This window comes from Battus philenor, unplaced genomic scaffold (assembly GCF_028537555.1).
Source record: "Battus philenor isolate CCGP_79_NKW_IND1 unplaced genomic scaffold, ilBatPhil1.0.hap1 SCAF_23, whole genome shotgun sequence".
Classification (NCBI taxonomy): domain Eukaryota; kingdom Metazoa; phylum Arthropoda; class Insecta; order Lepidoptera; family Papilionidae; genus Battus; species Battus philenor.
The window spans coordinates 10,545,402-10,567,374 of NW_027181686.1; the positions used below are offsets into that span (position 1 = coordinate 10,545,402).

At 34.4% G+C, this 21,973-nt stretch overlaps 1 protein-coding gene across 1 annotated transcript in view; it reads left to right on the top strand.

Moving 5' to 3' along the window:
- The window catches only part of LOC137924400 (nucleoredoxin-like), a 48,520-nt gene extending 28,406 nt beyond the window's left edge, over window positions 1-20,114 (top strand). Inside the window, exons 2-3 of the mRNA XM_068767799.1 lie at window positions 19,392-19,625; window positions 20,001-20,114. Of these exons, the coding sequence (XP_068623900.1) occupies window positions 19,392-19,625; window positions 20,001-20,114 (348 nt within the window). The remainder of the gene's footprint in view (window positions 1-19,391; window positions 19,626-20,000) is intronic.
- The last annotated feature ends 1,859 nt before the right edge of the window (window positions 20,115-21,973 follow it).

Sequence of the window (21,973 nt, forward strand, 5' to 3'; positions counted from 1 at the left end):
GTACCAAGTATGTATTCACCTGATCTTCATCTTCGTCTCGTGATTGAGGATGACCAATTATGTCAGTATGTGCTACCATTTTTCCCCAGGTTTTTTCGCTTACGGAAAGTTTTATGGAAGCGTGCACAGGCACTACATGCTTTTGTAACAACATCACTCCAGCGAGATTAGATAATTAAATAACCCAAAGTCACTGCGTGGCAATAAAATCCTTGGGATTTTAAGTAGGGTAGGATCAACCAGGAAATCTTTATGCTGTAAGTCAAAAGTAGAAAAATTCTCCGAAATCATTTTGTATTGGAAGTTGGTTGTAATTAACAGTTCCAAATTCAAAATATCTTTATTCATTTACATGTGCTTTTAAATCGTCGATTATTTTTAGGTTATAAGTAGTAAGCTGCCACCGACTTGAATCGCTGATCTATTGTTAAACAGCTAAAACTCAACGGTTGCTGTTATAAATGAAATTTTACAATTTTTCATAAGTAATTCAACAAACTTAGTTCCACACAGTTCGATTAACTAAAAGCTTTTTAAGGCTAAAATAATATTTTTTAATAATGTACTTTTAATTTTAGATTTAAAAAAGGATGGTCTAAGATATCTTGTGGAATTTCATGATACAAGCGTACACTTATGTGCTTTTATTTTTTGCATTATTCATATATCTGTCAATAATTTTCAAATAATCCCTATCTTTCAAATAGACTCCATGCCTCGTCTACTTGTGGTCACAACTAGAGAAGATTTTGACTCCTACGGTTAGTAATTCTTCGTGCTGCATCGTGATCTTACTTTTTTTGAGGATCTGCTCATTCCTGATTGAATTTCTCAGCAAAACTATTAGCGTAGTATTCTTTATTATCCTCTGTATGACCTTGAACTTTCTGGTAAGTCCCGTCGTAAAGGATCACGTCTGGGATCCATATATGCATCACAAACATTTTTTTTTTGGTGAGAAATACCTTTTTAGAACTTCGCGAACGCTACCCATGATTTTCGGAATTAAATTTCAACAATTACACGAATTTTCAACGCGATCACGCCTTCACATATATTATTTTAACTGTAACTAGAAAAAATACGAAGAATATTTTTTTTCTCTAGTAAATGAAACTAATCTAGGTTCGCGCGCTGGGATTACGAGGTCATTGTAACCTGACTCGACACGTACATGCGATGTTGTACATTATTCAGCGGACCGGGTGGGTTATCTTAAAGAGCCAAAGCGAGGGTGCTTTAGACTCCGATCGATAGCGTTCAAGCAGCAAGCGAAATGTTATCCAATATGGCAAATGGGCCGAGATTTTATTCTATGTAATCCGGACGTGAAAATCTAACTTTTATAAATGCCTTAAGTTTATATACACATAAATAATTTATTAATAAACATATAAAACGATTAAACATTAAAATTATTTCATATATACTATTAAATAAACACTAACAAATACAAAGTGTAATTGAAAATAGGTTTAAAAGATTCAGAGCTTTTTGCTCATAAATCGGCTAATATAACATTTTTTTTTATAAACTGATCATCCTGAAATGGCTATTAAGAATGCAAGTCGCCAGTAACATCTGGCATTACAATCTGCAGATACAGATAGTAAATAATAATTAATTTATGTAGATACGCGAATTTTAAAAATATATTTTTCTAAATCTTATTACTTAATTAATATTTATCAAACTATTTATTTTTAGAGGATTTGCTATTTCATTGTTAGGGTTACATCAAACATTAAATGACAAGCAAAGAGCTATACATTCTTTCATTTAAGGATTTCACACCTATAACTAATCATATTCTGAAAATCTCTATTATATGAAAACAACAGGTAATATCACACGGCTTTAATTGGTATTTTCAATCAATCTCTCGAAGCGTATGTGCAGAAACGCACATTTTCCGCAACAAATTAGTTATTACTTAATAAAGTTATTTAAATAAAAAAAAATATTTTATCAAATAAATACCATTTACCTATTTAACAAAAAAATAGTAGAAATAGAACAACTCTACTATTTCTCGTGATTACATAGTAAATAATAATATATAAGTTTAAAAACACACAAATTTTTACCTTATTCTTTATTTTTATAAAGTTCTCTATTTCTACTGAGTAGTAGGTCGCAGGTTCGATTCCTGGGATACATTCTTTTATAATTTACACTTTATGCAATAATTATATAAGATTGCCACTGCTCACAAAAAAGTTTCCAGAGGATGGGCACCAGCGTCATCTGCGTACCATAATACCAAACTAGGATCACCAACTCGACTGCCAAGCGTGGCGATCATGGTATCTCCCCATAGATATCTTTGGGCCAAAAAGCCTTGCAATGGGCGTCTTTACGCTGAAAAGACGGTGTTAAATAAATAATATATAAATTTAATCAAAAAATACATAAATAAATTTAATGTTCATTTAAAGGTCAACCGCAAGATATCCATGGCGCAAAGCCTGACTATATACACTTATTAATTAAAAAAAATGCTAGAACTATTCCTCATTGAAAAATTCAATATATACATACGAGAGTGGATTGAAAAGTACTCGGCCTAACACAGATCCATTCAATTCTAAAAATCAAATCTACGCACATTATTTAGTTCAGTTCAGACTAGTTCATTGTGTGAAGTTCGAAACGTGTGCGATAATTAGTTGTGATTTTATAAATTTATTAACAAAGTAATCGGACAGAATTTCCGCGAATGGAGCAAATCGAGCAGCGTGCCGTCATTAAGTACCTCCATAAGAAGGGGCTATCATCAAAAGCCATCCTTGATGACATGGTCAGTACATTAGGCGATTGGGCTCTGTCATATTCATCCGTCAAAAAATGGATAGCAGAATTTAAGCGTGGTAGAGAGAGTGTGAAAGATGAACCCCGCTCTGGAAGGCCTTCGTCGTCAACTACTGACGAAAATATTAAAGAAGTACTTGATTTAATAATGGGAGACCGCAGATTAAAAATTAGAGAGATAGCCGAGATTATAGGCATCTCTTATGAACGAACTCAAAACATCATTGTCAACGAGTTGGGTTTCCACAAGGTGTCTGCGAGGTGGGTTCCGCGACTGCTTTCAGTAGAACAAAAAAGGACGCGATTGACTATTTCACGCGACTGTTTGGAGTTATTTGAAGCCGATGCAGATGATTTTTTGAATCGTTTTGTTACTATGGACGAAACATGGGTTCATTACTGTACACCGGAAACAAAACAACAATCAAAACAGTGGAGAAGACCTGGTTCACCACCCCCTAAAAAGGCTAAGTCGATTTTGTCGGCAAATAAGGTGATGGCTTCAGTATTCTGGGACTCGAAAGGTGTGATTATGATTGATTATCTTGAAAGGGGTCAGACTATAAACTCTGATTACTACTGCACCTTACTACGTCGTTTACGAGAGGAAATAAAAGAAAAACGTCGAGGAATGCTCAGAAGAAAAGTCCTGTTTCATCAAGATAACGCCCGTGTTCACACGTCAGTACAGTCAATGGCTGAAATTCACAACTGTGGCTTTGAACTGTTACCGCATCCGCCGTATTCACCTGATCTGGCACCATCAGACTTCTTTCTGTTCCCTAACCTAAAAAAGCACTTGGGAGGTCAAAGATTTTCGACAAACGACGAGGTCAAAGCAGCTGTAGACGCATATTTTGACTCTAAGGAAGAATCATTTTTTTTCAACGGTCTAAATGCTTGGAAGGGGAGGTGGTAAAAGTGTATTGAACTTGATGGTGAATTTGTAGAAAAATAAAAATATAACTGATTTAGTATGTGTTTATTTTCTTGGTTAGGCCGAGTACTTTTCAATCCACCCTCGTATTTATTTATTCCTCAAGCAAATAGGTAGTAAATTGGCCTTAATGGAAAGAAAAAAAAATTTATGTAATAATTTATAGGTATCTTTTTACTCGTAAGTGTTTTTATCTGTATTCAAGGTCGGTACATAGTGGCATAATCGCAAAAAGTAGTACGTCTATGTAGATTAAAAAAAAATTGCAAAAAAAAAAAAGTATTCACCGCGCAAGACGCCGCGCTAGGTTGACGTCTCCACAAGGGTCCTCCGCGGGCCCACGAGGGCCGCTCGTTTGCATGACGCTTTCAGCTCCGGCTAAACACGCTTTTTTATGCGGCGAGTAATTTCGAGTCGTTATGCGGCGTAGGAGGCGTATTATGAGGCGGATCATTATGGCGGACACTCGAAAATCGACAAAAGCGACGCTAAATTAGTTCCACAGTCTCCTGTACTCGCGTACGCATGGAAGTCTACAGTCAATTATTTCTCCGATATAAATGAAAATGCGATATTCTTTCGTTAATGAATAGATTAAATAGAAAAACTTTATTCAGAATTTATTCTCTATAATTATATTTAGGACGTATTCTTAGGACATTCACACTCAAGGTGGACAGATGTAATTTGAACACATATCCGCCATAAGGTTCTAGAGCATGGTTGCACAGACGTATTAAGACTAGGGGCCACTCGGGCAAATCATGAACTGATGGCGGGCCGGCCTCCAGAAGTATATGTAAGAAATTTTTTTTTGGTTTAATTCTGGAATGGAATTCAGTATTTTTCGAATGTACGAGAGTATTATTTTTGCTGTCGACGGACCGCCAATATTCGACCGGCGGGCCGCTGTCTGTGCATCCATGCTGTAGAGTGAAGACCATGAACCGGAGAACAGTCACAAGGGTCTGTCCTTGATGTTGTTAAGATCGTCGGAAGCAATTGAATGCGGACCGCTTGTAACACATTCCATGCCCAACTGTGGACGTCACTGCTGAAAGCGGATGATGAATAAGTTTTTAATACTTAAAATTGTATTCAATTATTTAATCCATCCTTAAATTTTTGTATTTGTTAAATTATTAATTATAAATATTACACGAACTACAAAATCTATTATGAATAGCGTGTGAACTACAAAAAATTATTATGAATAGTATTTTTTATTAACTCTAATTTGTTTTATTTTTGCGTTTGCTAAGCGTTGTCAGTTGGAAAATGGATTGCCGCTATTTGCTATGGATCTTTCTTCTCCCAGCTGCGAGTCACGACAGCGTTTTGTTATTATTTACAATTTTTATTATAGGTAAATACAGATAAAATTTGTAAATATTAATAACATAATTTAACACTTTTACTCAATTATACATTAATTTCTGCATTATTTTATTTCAACTCGCTGCCTAGGCGCAATGTGCTGGAACAATTTATAAAAAATACTATCAAAAACTACTATTAGTGTATAGTAGTAAACTACTACGACAAAATATAAATATAAAAGGTATGAACACAGAAAAAAATTCTTACCCCAATTTTGAATATTTTTATCTATTGGTCTGTTGCATTCAAATACAAAAATAAATCAATTTAACGTATTTCTTAAACTGTACACCGAGTCTTTGAAAATTGACGTAACATATTTTACACGAATAACAAAACATCCTCTATATATTTTAATTAATAATTCCATTAATTTATAAAACATTTTTGTCGTTTTTCTTATCGTAACGGTTCAGACGGACTATTACTTGTCCTATCATAGGAAGAGACAATCAAAACACAACGGAAGCACTCATCAGTGGACCACTAGAGAGTGCTTTCATATTCCGCAGTCCTTTTTCCTTTACCCCGACACTTGCAAACAATAAGAGCTTCAGATAAGGTAGATATTGCTTTCCATGCTTTTGTTACCTTTAGTGCAACTCCGGTATTCGTACAATGAAAAAAAAAGGGTTTTTTGTTTCTTTATATCTCCTTTTCTCTTCTATAAGTGAATGTCTGGAATGCTTCGACGTCAAAATTGAAATTATATTTTGATATTATATACTGATAATGTTGATGAAGTAAATTAACTATAGAAAGAGAGAAGTGAGATCCAATGAAATGAGGAGTTCCCGAAAAGAACCAAGGTCAGAAATCTCGAAGAACTGCTCATGTGAGGTCACAGTAGGTGGGGCAGATCGCTCGTGCAACCGATGACCTTTGGGGCCAAAAGGTCCTGGAGTGACGACCATGAACCAGTCGACGCGACACGGCAGTCTCTGGATGCGAGCAGTGCAAGACCTGTCATCGTGGCGCACTTTGGGAGATGTACACTCCTTGCAGTGGTCGTCTTTCTCGAAATGACTCGAAAAATATGCATATGTATGTATGTAACAGGTGTTCTGTGAATCAGGCGTTATTTTGCGGAAGTCCATCCTAAGTAAGAAGAAATGACTCTGACTCTGTGTTTGGCACTAATCGGTAACATAACTCCTAAAGATGCCCCGTGGAGTGGTGAAACACGTGTTGAGTGATTTAACGGTGGCAGTTGTGTAATTCGCATTGTTTGCCGCATGCGCATTTATCAGCGGGCAGGCGGGCGGTGCACTTTGTTGCACGACTACCACTGCATGTGCGGAAGTGGCTAAATATTGGTCCTTTTCTTACTTACGTGTTCTGTATGTTCAAAATGCTGGATTTTATTATATTCTGTGACATTTATATTTTTTAAATCTAACTTAGAACAGTGCATTTTATAATTTTTGTCTATCATAACTTCTTCTCAATAGGTAGAGTGTTAAGAACTAACTTAAACTTAATTTTAAAATGTCTTTTATAAATGATTGTAATGATCTCATATGGTAGATGTATTTTGACTTTTACTTGGACGGAAGATCACTGTTGCCTTATGCTGGCGGTCTTGAAAGAACAAATAGAAGAAGGACAGTTAGTCTAGAATTTATTTCAAGTGGCAAGGCTCGGAACTTCCTCGGAAGCCTCGACTTGTACTTCATAAAATTCTTTTATTACAGCATTGAGTTTAACATGTTTAATCCAAAATGACTATGCAGCGCCATTTTTAAATTGTCTCTAATTTATAAAAGTAAACGACAAAATGATGTAATGTACGTGAGAAAATTCAAGTGGTATGTGTGGGACAGGGACGTTATATTTCAGGTATACATAATTTTTCAGATTTTTATTAAACGTGCTCTCTTTTTTCCTCATAAATTTTTTCTCTCTTTCTCTCTTTTTCTCTTTCTTCACAAAATCTTTTATTCTTCATGTTCCCATCTTCTTTCACACATCGCCTCATCTGTCTTGATCACCTTTGCTTTTTATATCACAGAAAATCTATTTGTACTTTGTATCTATTTATTTTTTCCATTTTCATCGATAGTTGATTTTACTCTTTTAGTATATTTAAGATTTTGTTTCTTGTTGTCTGTCTTACCCGACATCTTATTTTAATCTTTGGTTTTGTTCTAAACGATTGTCTGTCATACGACTAACTTGCAGAACCTAAGGAACGCAGGGCGACATTTATCGTCGTCCAAGAGGGATACGATGCTATTCTCTTCTTCTCTCCTAGCCATTTCCACCTTCAGATCAAGACGGATCATTGAAATGTTAGTGTCAGTCGATAGACGATGGATAGATGGCTTAGATCCAACGTATTCCCGCGATGTTGTCATTACACTAGTATAGAACCTACCCCGTGAGAAGAAAAGTAGAGATAAAATTTAAGTTTTATCATTGAAAAAAAATCAAAACGAAATTATAATAAAAAAAAAATTATTTTCCCTTCGAATTACGAACGCATCAAAGCTATTTCACACGCAACATACGATATTTCAGATGTCAGTTGTAATATAATTACGTTATCTTTCACCGCAGACAACGTAAACGGGACTGCAGCGTTGCAGTGGGGTTGCCATAATCGCCGACAGTAATTTACCCAAACTGGGGTGGTTAGCGATGCGGAAACTACAAAATTGGGAGCCCCCGCAGGCGGGCCGGCGAACCGTGTCGCCACTTAGGGCTTACAACTCCTTAATCTTGCCTGTTTTGTAATGCCACGTCATTTACAAAGTATTTTTTATTGATATTTATTTATGTATTTATCTACCTTCTATCATCTTCACTTCAACATAAAGGCGTTCATTGCTAAACATCCCCCATAGACATAGGCCTCTGCTACAGATTTTCAAAAGAACTAGTAGAAAGTTTCATTAAAAAAAAATCTTAATAGGAATATTTATTTGATAAAATATTTACACTTTCATGATCAACATTTTAGCCGTTCACTGGCTGTCTCTATAGATTTCCAGTAAAACCGTTTGGAAACAGCCTGCAGTAGTTGTATTCCTTTAACAAATTCTTCCGTCCACCTTGTGAACAAACGCCCTTCGCCGCGCTTTGCTGGTCCGTGGTCTTTACTCCATTTACTCTTATTTATCATCGAGGGCTTAAGATAGAACTTAAACAAAAATAAATTGACAAAGAATAAATACATTTAATTTTTTTTAAAGTTAAACGGTTTTTTGATACCCATATTGTGGTGGTTGTGGAAAAATATGTACCTAGTCCGCAATATTGGAACGGCGTCCATCTTGAATTTTAAATTTTGACATAATCATCGTGTTTTACTAGTGCAGCCCTTTCATTTGATACCCATATTGAAGGGGTTAAGGAAAAATACGTAATCCGCCATTTTATTATATTGTATTGTCATCTAAATTAAATGTGTGTACCAAATTTCAGATCAATCTGAAAACGGGAAGGTGCTTAAATTTCAATCTCTAATTTTGATCCAAATAAATTCCGTACGGGTCGAACTAAATAAAACCGTTTAAAAATATATATTACAATGACCAGTTGATCTCCGCCAAACATTGGATGGACTTGGTTAATAAGGAAGAATATAACATGCGGTCATTAAGTGAAAGATATTGTAAATTTATGTACATATATATAAAAATAGATAGCAAGGTCGATCATCCTGACGATCTTCGGAGGGTACCTTGCAGTAGTCGTCCAACAGCTGAAAAAGAAGATATATAAGAAATTTCTTATAAAATACTTATCTATAAATATATATGATATTTCCACTTATGTACCGACTCATCACGGTATCTCTGCAATGACAAAGTTAGGGAAGAAATTTTAAGAAAATATTGTTATTTTTGCTAATAAAAGTTCAACTAAGAACTGATTTTATGAAATTCCACACGCGAGGCGATTGAGATGTTCATTAAAAATGCACATTTTCAAACTATTTTACATATCTTATAGTATATCATATTATAGTCAGAATATTTTTTTGGTATGTTAAAAATTACAAAGAATGAATCTATTGAATTTCACCTACAAAGAGTGCAGGCCACGCGAAACGGTAGAAGGATCTAGAAAATTAATGTTTTTCATGAAACTTAATTTGGTATTAATTTTAAATTCTAAATCTGTACATCTAATGCCTGTGAGGAACTAAGTTCGCCGGGTCCTTCAATATATCATAAAAATGACTACATACTAGAGCAGTAGTAGAGGACTGAGACTTACGTCCCGGGTTCGATTCTAGGAATACAATGTTATATAACTAATAGATTCAGGCGTTACCTTGCGGAAGTCCATCTTAAGTAAGAAAGGGACTAATATATAGCTACTTCCGCTATGTAGCAGTAGTCGTGCAATGAAGCGCACCGCCCGCTAGCCCACTGATAAATGCGCGTGCGGCAAACAATGCGAAACACAACTACCACCGTTAATCTAGTCAACACGTGTTTTACCCCTCCACGGGGCATCCTCAGGAGAGGATCATCACTCCTAAGGATGCACTTCATTGCACGACTACTGCTGCATAGCGGAAGTAGTATATTAATAGTATATTAATCCCTTTCTTACTTAAAATATTATATCATTTTCACTTTGTACATTAATTATATAGCTCACAAACAAGTTTCAATAAGATTGACAGCAGCATACCCTGCGTACTATAATACCATATAGGGAATCGCTAGCCCGTTCACCAAGCGTGACAATTATGTTATATCCTCCATAGATATCTTTAGGGGGCAGGCCTATGCCCTACAGTGGGCATTTATGAGCTGACACGACGACCACGACTACGCACCATACATAAAGGACAGTTAAAATTAGATATATACCTAGGTATAGATATAAATGGAACTATATATCTTTAGTTGTCACTATTATACTAAATACAGACCTTCGATTATTTACCCCTTAATTCATTTCTTTTACTTTCTGTCTCTTTATTCTTTAGGCGTGATCTAAATCAGTTTGATGTTTTTATTTATTGTTATATATTTATAAAATGTATAATAATATGTATTATACCGTATTAATTGTAGTATATACACTACATACATATGTATGTTTTGTACACGTTAATCATACGTTATTTATACTTCTACTGTTTCCGTAATATGGTTGTCTGTAAGAGATTGCCTCGTGTGATAAGACCGCCCACTGTACTTTTTTCTTTATTTTTATAAAACCTTTTCTAGCGTGTACAATAAAGAATATTATATATACAGAGTAACGTATAGTATATTGAATTTGTCATTATTTTTTGTTGCTAAATGAATAGATCCAAATGTTTAAATAGAAGAAAAAAGCGTATTTATATTGTGAGCAAGTTTAAAACACGTACGTATATCATATTGAAATTTAATTTTGAAATATACTACCGACTAAACAACCTGATCATTCACAACATATAATTTCAACAAAGTTTTTATTATCGAAAAAGTTTCAAACTACTGTAAATTCGTCTGAAAAGTATTTCAAAGGCAAACTGTACAAAATTAGTTTTAAAATTTCCAACCTTTAATGTAACATACAAAGCCAACTTTGGGAGCGTCGACTTCATTATGTTATCGGAGTTTCGCAGTTTTATCTCGATCGGCTTTTATCAGGCCCCATCGGGGGGAGGTTTAGGGGGCTTCTTCGTGTCTTGGTGCACTTTATGAAAAGATTTCCACGTAGATATTGAAAAGACTTAAAACGATGAAAAACCTTTATTCCTTTCAAAAATATACAAGTATAAGATATCATTTGAAGGCTTTCATTTCTTGATGCAGACGGTTCTAAAGTTAATAAATCTTTCATAGGTATTGTAGGCATATATGATAAGTTCCACAAGATATCTCAAGGCATGTTTTTCTTAAATTCAAATCTAAAATTAAAAGTGTTTTATTAAAAAAACATTAATAGTATTTAATTTTTTGTTGATTTAAATGTGTGAAACTTAGTTAGTTGTCTAATTTACATGGTTAATGTTATGATGTACACAATAAAAGTTATATTTTATTTGTAAAAAGCAACTGTTGAGTTTCTCGCCGGCTTTTCTTAGCAGATCAACATGCCGGTCCGGTATTCGCTTACTATTATACTTATAATGTAAAAATAATCGACGATTTAAAAGTGCATGTAAATGTCTACTTGAAAAAACATATTGTTAACTTAAATTAAATTTATCTTTTTAAAATGATTATTTCTGTCGATAGGTGGCGTTTAAAGATACCTGTATATTTTGACAGATATGATTGGAATGCTATAAGTCAGCGATTTTAAAACAGTGTTCACGGAACCCTAGGATTCCGTGAAAATCACACAAGGGTTCCGCAAAATTTACTTGCTTTTTTATAACATTCAAGGGAGTAACACAATAAAGTAGATAGTTTGCACGGCATATATGTGACAGTTCGACGGCTCGGATTTTAACGGCGCCGTCATGACAATTTTTGATATTACATTCTGAAAAAAATAAATATATATTTTAAAAATTGAAATTTCTTTGCATATCATTTACAGAATGTTGAAAATGACTACTAAAAAGCTTTTTTAATGTACACTTCACAGACATTGGCCTTCGTACCTTTCTTTTTACAATTACAATTAACATTTTATTTATGACTGCACTTCGTAAGATGTGTGTGTGTGTGTGTTACAATTGTGGAGAAGGAGCAATAAGAAAATCCATAACAACATAGTAATAGTCAACAACATAGATTTAAATATTTAATGGAATCAGGCGTTACCTCGCGGAAGTCTATCCTAAGTAAGAAAAGGACCAATATTTAGCCACTTGTTTCACCCCTCCACGGGGCATCTTCAGGAGTTATGCCATATGGGGTGAACACGTGAACACGTGTTGAGTGATTTGGCGGTAGCGGTTGTGTGATTCGCATTGTTTGCCGCATACGCATTTATCGGCGGGTTGGCGGGTGGTGCATTTTATTGCACGACTACCACTGCATGTGCGGAAGTGCTAAATATTGGTCCTTTTCTTAACATAGATTTATACAACTACACTTTATTAGATATAGCCTAAACTAAAACAAAATAATCAAGCGACATCACTGCAAAGGATTCTTGTCATTAAAATATTAGCGTATAGAATAATAAGCCTTTTCCAAATAACTTTTAATATGCGAATTGAATTTTGTTAGTGGTAGTCCAATAACGTTTTGCGTAATTTTATTAAAAAACCGATTTCCGTTTAGTACAAATGAATTAAGGATTTTTTGCAGTCGAAACTTTGGTACAGACAGTTTTTCATGGTGTCTTGCAAATACACTATCGGCGTCCCTTATTTTTTTAATTTATTATAATTATTGTAAACGTACGATATATTATCATAGATATATATATATATATAAGTGATTAAACAAGAATAAGTAATGATAACCAAGTTAATAAGGTATAGTTACTTACTTATAACATGTTTTATCTAGATTTGGGTACAAAATTAAAAAGATCGCTGATCCTATTTTTATTATGTATTCAATAAAACTTGACATATGTTGTGGTTGCTTTTATTCAAATTTCTCTTAATCTAGTATTTTTTATATATTTTATGTTCACAGATATTATTATTTATTTTATTGGCAACCTTTAATAAATATTGTAAAAAAAATAAAAATAATAAAGTGCATTAAAACATTTATTCCTGTTCTTATCGGATACTAGCACGTCCGTTAACCGCGGAGATAACACATGACATTAACTATTTAACGTTGATTCATTATAAATAATTTTCACTAATTTCCATAGTACTGCCGAAGCAGCTATACCGCGCCTTAGGTGCGGCCAGACAGAGGAAGGAGGAATGGCCCCCGCGTTTAATCAATCCGCCATCAACGCTCGCTTTCCTTACCTCGGCCCCCACTACCCCGCGCTTTCCTATAGCGCGGTACAGCGGTTTCGGTAGCACTATATAACATTTTTACCATTCTTATAATTCACCTGATGCACACATGAACAGTTGCAAACCACAAAATTCTTAATAGTCGATTATTAATCGATGACTAATATGTCTTGCTTGAAATGAAATCACATAGATGTACGAAAATAATCTTCAATATAAGTAAAGTTAATTTTCTTACAATGATTTTCATAACATTAGAACGCATTAGCTCATAGCGATCTAAGAACTCTGCAGCCCGGTCCGATGATAATGTATATAAGTAAGAAAGGGACTAATATATAGCTACTTCTGCTATGCAGCAGTAGTCGTGCAATTAAGTGCACCGCCCGTCTTTTGCGCTGCCCAGCGTCTTCCCGCGACATTGATTACGTTCAGTCCACTTAGTGGGGACATACTCACACCGCGCCACTGGAGAACCTTTCTGCCCTGACGACCGCAGGCTGCGCGGGCGTGCCCCACCATATACTATTTCTGAAAAGCAATTCTCCAAGCTACGTCAATACCTTAATCCTTTTGCGCATTTAATCATTTCGAATTCGATCTCACTTCTAAGCACCTTCCATTGTTTTGTGTTGGATATAACATATTACAAGTTGAATAAATAAATAAATTATTTTTATGACAGTGTTATTATCAAGATTCTATTTATAATTCTTCCTGAATTCTATGTTATTTGTATAATTATTTCCAATTGAAGTAAATCTAAGTTAAAAAATAATAATTAAAGTATGAAAAAGTAATCTCATTATCAAAGTTGATAGTTCGCGGGTACCTCGTAGCAGGAGTTCGCGTGACTTAAGCAGGTCGTAGCGCTTCGCCCCCGGGGGCGCGGGCTTTTAGCTGATTGCTTGGTGCGGTATTGTGCTCGGCCGCCATTACTCGCAGCCGAACGAGCTGGAATGGGCTGCAACTGCTGTTCCAAATACGCAACTCTACACCCATTCAGAGCCGGCGTTGCGGCTTTTGTTCAACTACCTACATTTTCAATGATTATTTTCTATCACGTGTTTTTTTTTATTATAAATTAGCGCTTGGAATCGTGATATCAAGTGATTACTTCATAAAAGCACCTAGCAACAACCTATTCACTCTTTTCTTGTTTTTCTTAGTCAGCTCTAATTACGCTATTTATAACTTCATAATTTACATTTTCCTCTTCAATTTCAATTTTAAAACCTTCATCAAGAATTACCAATATTAAATTAAGTTCTTGTAAAATTGCATCCCACAACATACAATAAATTTACTATGTTTACCAACGTATCTTGATCTAGTAAAAGCCGACAATTCCATTTTTTTTAACTTTTTTTCAAAATTCTTTAATGCAATAGTTAAAGTAAATATTCTAAAATAAATATCTTAAAATCTAAACCTATATTTTTAAGTTAAATCTCCTTTATTTTTACAAGTTTAGTTTGAATTTCTTTTTTAAAATTGTTGTAAGATAAATTACAATCATTACAATAGAGTTTATTTAGTCTTTTATGTAAAGCAAAATTTCTTTTCTCAATAAGACCCATGACATAGAGACAAGATATCGGAGTATACAAGCGTCACTTGCTAAGTGACTGACAGGGGTGAAAACAAATATGTGGTGACGTGCTTAGTGTTGAGGCAAGTGAACACCGAGGACACCTTGCCTTTTCAGTGTTCTCCAAGGTTTCCATTCTAACCTGGGTAAAAAACACTACCTTAAGAGGATATTCGCCACAAGAAGCTTAACCCGGGATTCACGACGAATAGTTCTGATGGATTAGCCATTAGCTCAACATTTTTCTATATTTTTATATAGAAAAATGATGAGCTAATGGCTAATCCATCTGGTGATGAATATCAAGCAGTAATTATGAAACGATATGACACAATCATCATGACATAGTCATTCTACATATATTTTCCAACAAGAACAGTTGGAAGCGGCCTGAATCGGGTGACTTCCGAAGATATTAATGAGATCATCTGTCCATCTTGTTGGTGTCGTACGTGGTCTCTAGTCCAGAATGTTAAGACTCTAGCAGCCATCTGTTCTGCGTGCTATATGGCCTGCCTATTGCGAGTTCAAGTTGCCAATCCGCTGGGCTATATCAGTTACTTTCTTTGATTTACGGATCTCCTCATTCCTGACATTATCCTGGAAAATCACCAGTCTGTAATTCTCCATGATTCGTTGAGCGTCTGAACTTGCCAATAAGGCACAAGTAACTCACATTAGACCGTAGACCTTCAGCAGAACAGCTGGTCATAATTACTGGATTTATTATTTTAATATTTAATGATAATGAGCACATAAATATCACTCCAAAGTATTTATCATTCGAAATAAAACGTATTTCTTAACAACGATAAATGTGCCAACGTAGATGCTTTTTTTAATTAAAAATAACGCTATAAATGAATATGTTTCATTGAATACGCTGGAGGAGTAAATGAAACAAAACGAAAATAGCACCGGGTCGTCCGCCGACTTCCGGCTGCGCAGCTATTTATAGCGCGCTAATTATCAACAAACGAACTGTTAGACGTTGAACGAACATGTTTAGATAGCTCTCCAGTTTGTGGTTGCCTTTATGTCTTCATTTCATCACTACTAAATTACGCTGGTTTACACTTTAAATGATTAATATTAAAGTTAAACTCACACACACTCAGCACACTTAGTTTATTAAGTATTATTTTTGACATAAGTAAGTAAAACAAGCTGGAATCACTCAAAGAGCCATAGAGCATGCTTTGCTTAATATTTCTCTACGAGATTAAATCAGGAATAGCTCAGTCATAGCCTAGATTGGCAAGATAAAGTGACGGAAGTCAGACCATATAGCGTGGAAAATAGATCAAACAACACTTATCGGATAAAGACACTAGATGTAGGCTGCTTTGAAATTGGTCTTATTGTAAATCTAGCGCTTTTTTATGACCATTTGGGACCTCTCATTCTCCCTGTCTTGTATCGGCAAGGACGTTACAAATTCGGGTAAAATGAGTTTAAATTTTTATTCCACATTCTCTTTCGTCCTTCACGTTTACTTTTACGCTTCAAATGATCTATCATTCTTCGCTTGCAGATTTTCTTTCTTGCATCTCCTTCCTTCATCTACATTCCTAGTTTTTTACATTAAATATTACAGTTTATATTTTATAACAGACTTTATATTTATATATCTATGGGTTAGCTATATGTCCACAACTGCAAAATATTATATACCACGGCGTTTTCGCCGGTCTTTCTAAATTTATGGCATCTAAAACTCTTACCGTCCAATATCGAATATTATGACGTCATTCGCAATTTCCATTCAAAAATCGTTTCAATTTTATGGACGGGGTCGCGTCTACCGTAATAAACGGGAAGTCCCCGCAGTAGAATGGATCGTAACGATCAAGTGTGACGTCGAGATTACAAAATCCAAAGCGGCAGATTACCACATAAAAAGCAATATCGGAGCAGAGCGAAGTTATTAAAATTTTGGCTTAATAAACAATAATAAATTCGAATCAGGAATGTGGTGATCATCAGAAGGTCCGGTATGAAGTTGTGGTGACCGAGGATCACACGTGCAACCAGCGGCCAATGGGACCGCAAGGTTCTTGACTGACGACCATGAGGTGGTAGAAGCGGTTTGGATATGCCTCCCACTAGGTAGACCAACGATATATTTAACGTTGTAAGAAGTCGTTAAATGCTACCAGTGCAACAGCGATCGTCGCGATCTTTGGTAAAGATCGCGACGATCGATCTGAACTAACGTTGTCCGAGGTAAACTTTCGAATTCCTGCAGCAAGAACGCGTTCTAGATCTCTCTTTTTTTTATCAACGGCTAGGACAAATATCGGTAAACGTGCACCCTTATACAGAATGTGTAACCTCCACAATTCATATGTTAGCGATATTGATATATTCTCGTGCTTATCTTTTAAAAAACAATTTCGTTCCAAATTACTGAGTACATACAATTTAAACCATAATATAAATATAATATAAATATATAAACAAACATAAAGATGTATAAACCGTAGTCTTTGATCCCTGTCTAGTAATGTTTTTATTTTTATTTGTTTTTTCATTGTTTGACCATAAATCATTATGTGTTCTCAGTGAGATAGTTATAAGGTAACATCTGTAATTAATTTTATATTTCTATGCTTCTAAGTATGTACTTTCTTACTGCCTTTTGTACTGTCTATTTCCTATAAAGTAAATAAATAAATAAATAAATAGACCTATGCCTTACAGTGGGCGTCAGCCACTATTAGCTAAAGCAACTATTCTAAAATACATGTCACACTATAATTATTCTCAATTTTTATATTTTATAATGTTTCTCGCATATCCTATAGAAATAACTTCACTTGTGAACTACTTTTCTAACTGGTCCGAAACAGAATCACATTTATCAGTTCTCCTTTTCTAAAAAAAGGCTAAAATTAGTTAAATTTATAATTTTGCTGTGAATTATAAGTAGACTTACCAATAAAATTGGGATATCTATTTGTAATATTAAAATAACCGCTTTTTATTACACTTATATGAATATATTACAAGACCGGAAGTTAGTGTCGTTTCTGTCGACATATTGTACAAAAAAACCGATTGATTTTTACCGTTCCGGCATTAAATTTGTAAACTCGATAGCAAAAGGTTGTTGATAACGAGAGAGAACATATTGTTGATTAGAAATAAAAACTTGTTAAAAATGTGAATTTCACATAAAAAAGCGACATTACTCTCCGGTACCCCTAAATACGGTAAATATACCAAATTTACATTTTTTTTAATTTTTGTCAGTCTATCCGTTTGTTCCGGAATCTTTAAAATGGCAGGATCGATTTTGACGGGAATTATACTGGCAGGTATTAGGACTTAATAAGTAGTAACTTAGACTACTTACTACTTTATTTTAGAAATACTCTTGATGAAAAAAAATAAACTAAATATTTTTTTAGTGAAATTCAACGCGAATGAAGTCTTGGATACAGCTAGTAATTAATAAGATCTGAATTAAAATCATTGTGACGTTTTGACATAAATCATTACAGGATAAATAAAAAATACAACTATAAATAGATCTACGCTTCACGCTACAAAAAATTATTGGGTTGAAAACATCTCAGCCTATATTAAAACGAAAACAAACTCTGCAAAATTTTCACACTAAAATATTATATTTTTCGAGTTATTTCCGTGAAATCGAGCCCACTACAATCTGCTGAAAATGTCAAGAGCGGTGCTGGAATATTTTCGAAATGTACTAAATATTTTAAAATAAATAGACCGAACACAATTTTACGGGTAGTTAGTTATTAGTCTGCCTATAGCTAATCACAAATTTTCAATTAAAAATGTAATCCAACATTTGCTGCTAAATAATAATGAATTAATAACATGGCACAGGCAATAAAAGAGCACAATCTAAAATGAGCTATATATTCTTTAAAGTGTTACTTAGTTTGAGTTGACATATGTACTAAATAATATACAGGGTGATTGATCATAGGTACAAAAGTTTCAATGTGTGGAGTATTGATGGTCAAAGTTTTTAAACCCATTTTACATCTTCCTTTATATAGTAATCAATTTGAAATATGTTACAATCATTAACTTTTTATACCGTCTTATGCTTGTGGGTTCTTTAACTAGATTTACATATCTTACTAACTATATCACCGAAATATTATATACAGGTTGATTCGGTATAGGTGTAAAAGCCTTAAAAGTGTGAATGTATAGATCATTTGTCAGCAATAAGCTTCAATGATTTATACACAACTTTCAATCATTCTATATAGAGTAATACCTCTGTAATATGTTACATTTATTTATAAATTTTATTTGAATGCGACAGTACAATAACTTCTCACATTACAAAGTCTATAGAGAAAGATTGAATATATTGTTACATACTGTGGGTTCTGACTCGGAATGAAATTCCACTGGTTCGCAAATAGTCCTTTATTCACAAATCAGGTGGTCACCCTACTTTATACTTTCGCTTAGTCCAAACTTCGCTTTCAAATCGCTCAATAAATCACTGTTCAAATAACTTACCAAATAGTAACTTTGTATCACTGATCGTAGATCTTAACCTTATAACTCAACAAACAACACTGATCTGTCGACATGGAGAGTACACCTATTTATACTACGGAGAAGGTTCTAGTAAGTTCGCGATAGTACTTAGTTAGAATTTTCGAGAACCGTACACAAAAATACATTAATAACTTCAAGGTCATGCGTTTTACGGCAATTCTTGATCCTAGGGTTCCGTGTTTATTGTTTAGAGGGTTCTGTAACTCGTGCTTTGTAACAACATATATTGTACATAGTATTCAGAATTTTGCCACCTGTAACCATGTCGTATCTTGCAGCGTCGACTGACCCAGAAGTACAGCATTGCAGTCGGCGTGCCAACCCTGGTCATCCGAGGCCGGGCGGTCCGCGACGCGCTGTTGAATGATCCAACTGGAGAGAGGTTCCCTTGGCCTGCACCTCCTCTTCAAGATGTGCTGAGTGGGGTCCAGCTACAAGGAGAGACGTGTACTAAGCTGTTTGAAGAGTTACCACCAGACACTGTGAGGGTGTTCTACTTCGCTGCACATTGGGTAAGCATTTCATACATTAAAATAAACTCCATCACGAATATGGTCATATTAACTAGAAAAGAACACTATAAGGTAAAAAAAATAATATTCGTAAACTAAAATACGAATAGTTACGTGTCAATTACCATGTCGTTATCATCATTTTAGCAGTACAACGTCCACTGCTGAAAATAAGCCTCCGCAGAATTCCAATAAGATCACTTGGAATCAGTGTTCCAACGACGTTAAGGTCCTCTGTTCTCTTGTAAGTGGACGTCGTACACTTGCCATACCAAAAAAGACGTTAAAATATTGCAATGCTAATTTTAAATATATATAGCAATATATTTTATAAATTGTGCTTAAATGTGTTATAATTTAGGAATTTCTATCCAGTGTCCACCATGCCGAACGTTCGCTCCGAGTCTGTGCGCGGCACTATCAGCGGTGCGCAAGCGCAGGGCCAAGTACGCCAACACGCAACTCATACTAGTGTCCAGCGATAGGTAAGCAATTATACACTCTAGCATACTACGCATAGAATTCATTTTAATTACCTTCCTTATATTTATTTAATCATCATAACAGTCATAAGACTTACACAACTGGATATGGGTCTCCTCTGCATTTTTCTGATAAGTCCGGGGGCAAGCGGTATTCATCCAAGGTCATCACCTGTTCATCTTGTCGCTTCACGTGCACATGTTATACATTTGATTAGTACAAGGTGTAATAAAATTGAAGATGTGATTTAGATTAATATTATTATTATATAATTACTTATACCTTAACATCTGTCCCTAGTGAATTTGTACTACCAAAAGATATTGGCCTGTTTGCATTTCAATAGAGTGTCATTTTTCAGAGTGAACACTTTGTATCGTGTAATTGCAAATAGGTATAAAAGCTATACATTGACCCCTTTAAATATGTACCACGTGTAACCTAATAACCATGCTGATAATTTGAACATATATTTTTATATTTAATTTTCTTATCAACATTTATCTCCACTACAAACGGTTGATTTTTGCTATAGCACAATTTGTTGTGTTTAGCTTTATATGCACAAGATAATTTCTCTCGATTATATAAATATATGGTTCAAAATAAAACAATAATGCGTTTTTCTTAAAAAAAGGAAAACGACATTTAAAGTTATTATTTAAATTGTCGATTCCTTTTAAAAGTTTATTCTACAATATTTTAAATTATTACTTTAATATCTCAAATACCAACTGCTTTACCGACTGGCGACCGCAATGGACGCCATCATGACACAGCGTCATCTAGTGTCATAGTTAAACAGCAACTGAATTACCGACACCTAATAAGCGCATCACAATACAAATAATAATTATTACAAAACCTAGTTTCCTTACATATTTAAAAGCCATAATTAAAAAAGCTTGCTCTTTTTTAATTGCTAAGCTAGCTCTTTATTAATTGTAGCATGCTTTTGTTAGAATAACACGTGTATAAATAAGGATTCTTCTAAGGTTCATGCTGCAGAAAATACTGTATATCGCTTGCTGTTGTATGAATACATGATGTTCGAATAACGTATGCTGTAAATGTCGTGCTGAGAGAAATACCGCATCTATTTGCGCTCGATTAATCTTCAGTTCGGCCCAGCCCTCTTGAAGCGAAGGACATTTATCCAAAAGCCAATTGCATCAGTCATTCGATACAGTTTATTGTAAAGACTGCATCCCAATAACCACGAATTTCTTTAACTTGTATGATTTTATTTGTATAAGCTCTAACGCAGTATTTTCTGAGCTTTTTGTACCATGCCTTACCTTAAATATAAAATGTATATGTTTAAATCTGTATAGTTCAACTTTATTAAAAGATGTGTTGTTGTGGATTTTCTTTCTGCTTGTTTTCCACGACTATAACATCCTGCGAAGCAAAGTAGTGTCAACAATAAAATAATTTCAAAAAATAAATAAATTAGTAATAAATAAATAAAATAGGAGTTATTACCGCCTCGAGCAATAAGACCGCCTTTTGTACCTTTACATAAATTGTTTCATTCATTATCTATGGTGTACAATAAAGTGTAAATAAATAAATAATACGTTGACAATCCACGTTCTATAAAAAGTTCCAGTGTTAAAATAATTTTATCTTTATCTTTAAAATTATTATGTCCCCCTAGATAACATATATCATGTTTACATTAAAGCGAAAGAGTTGAACTCGTGTCGAGTCCATATTCGAATTTCCACCCTTAACAGTCAAATTGCCACTCTGTGGGGTGTGGGCCTTACATTTCGAAACACTGCTCAAGTGTCTACTAAAATATTTGAACATTAATTTATGAAAATCAAAACCTTTATATAATAATAGTAAACGTAAAATCA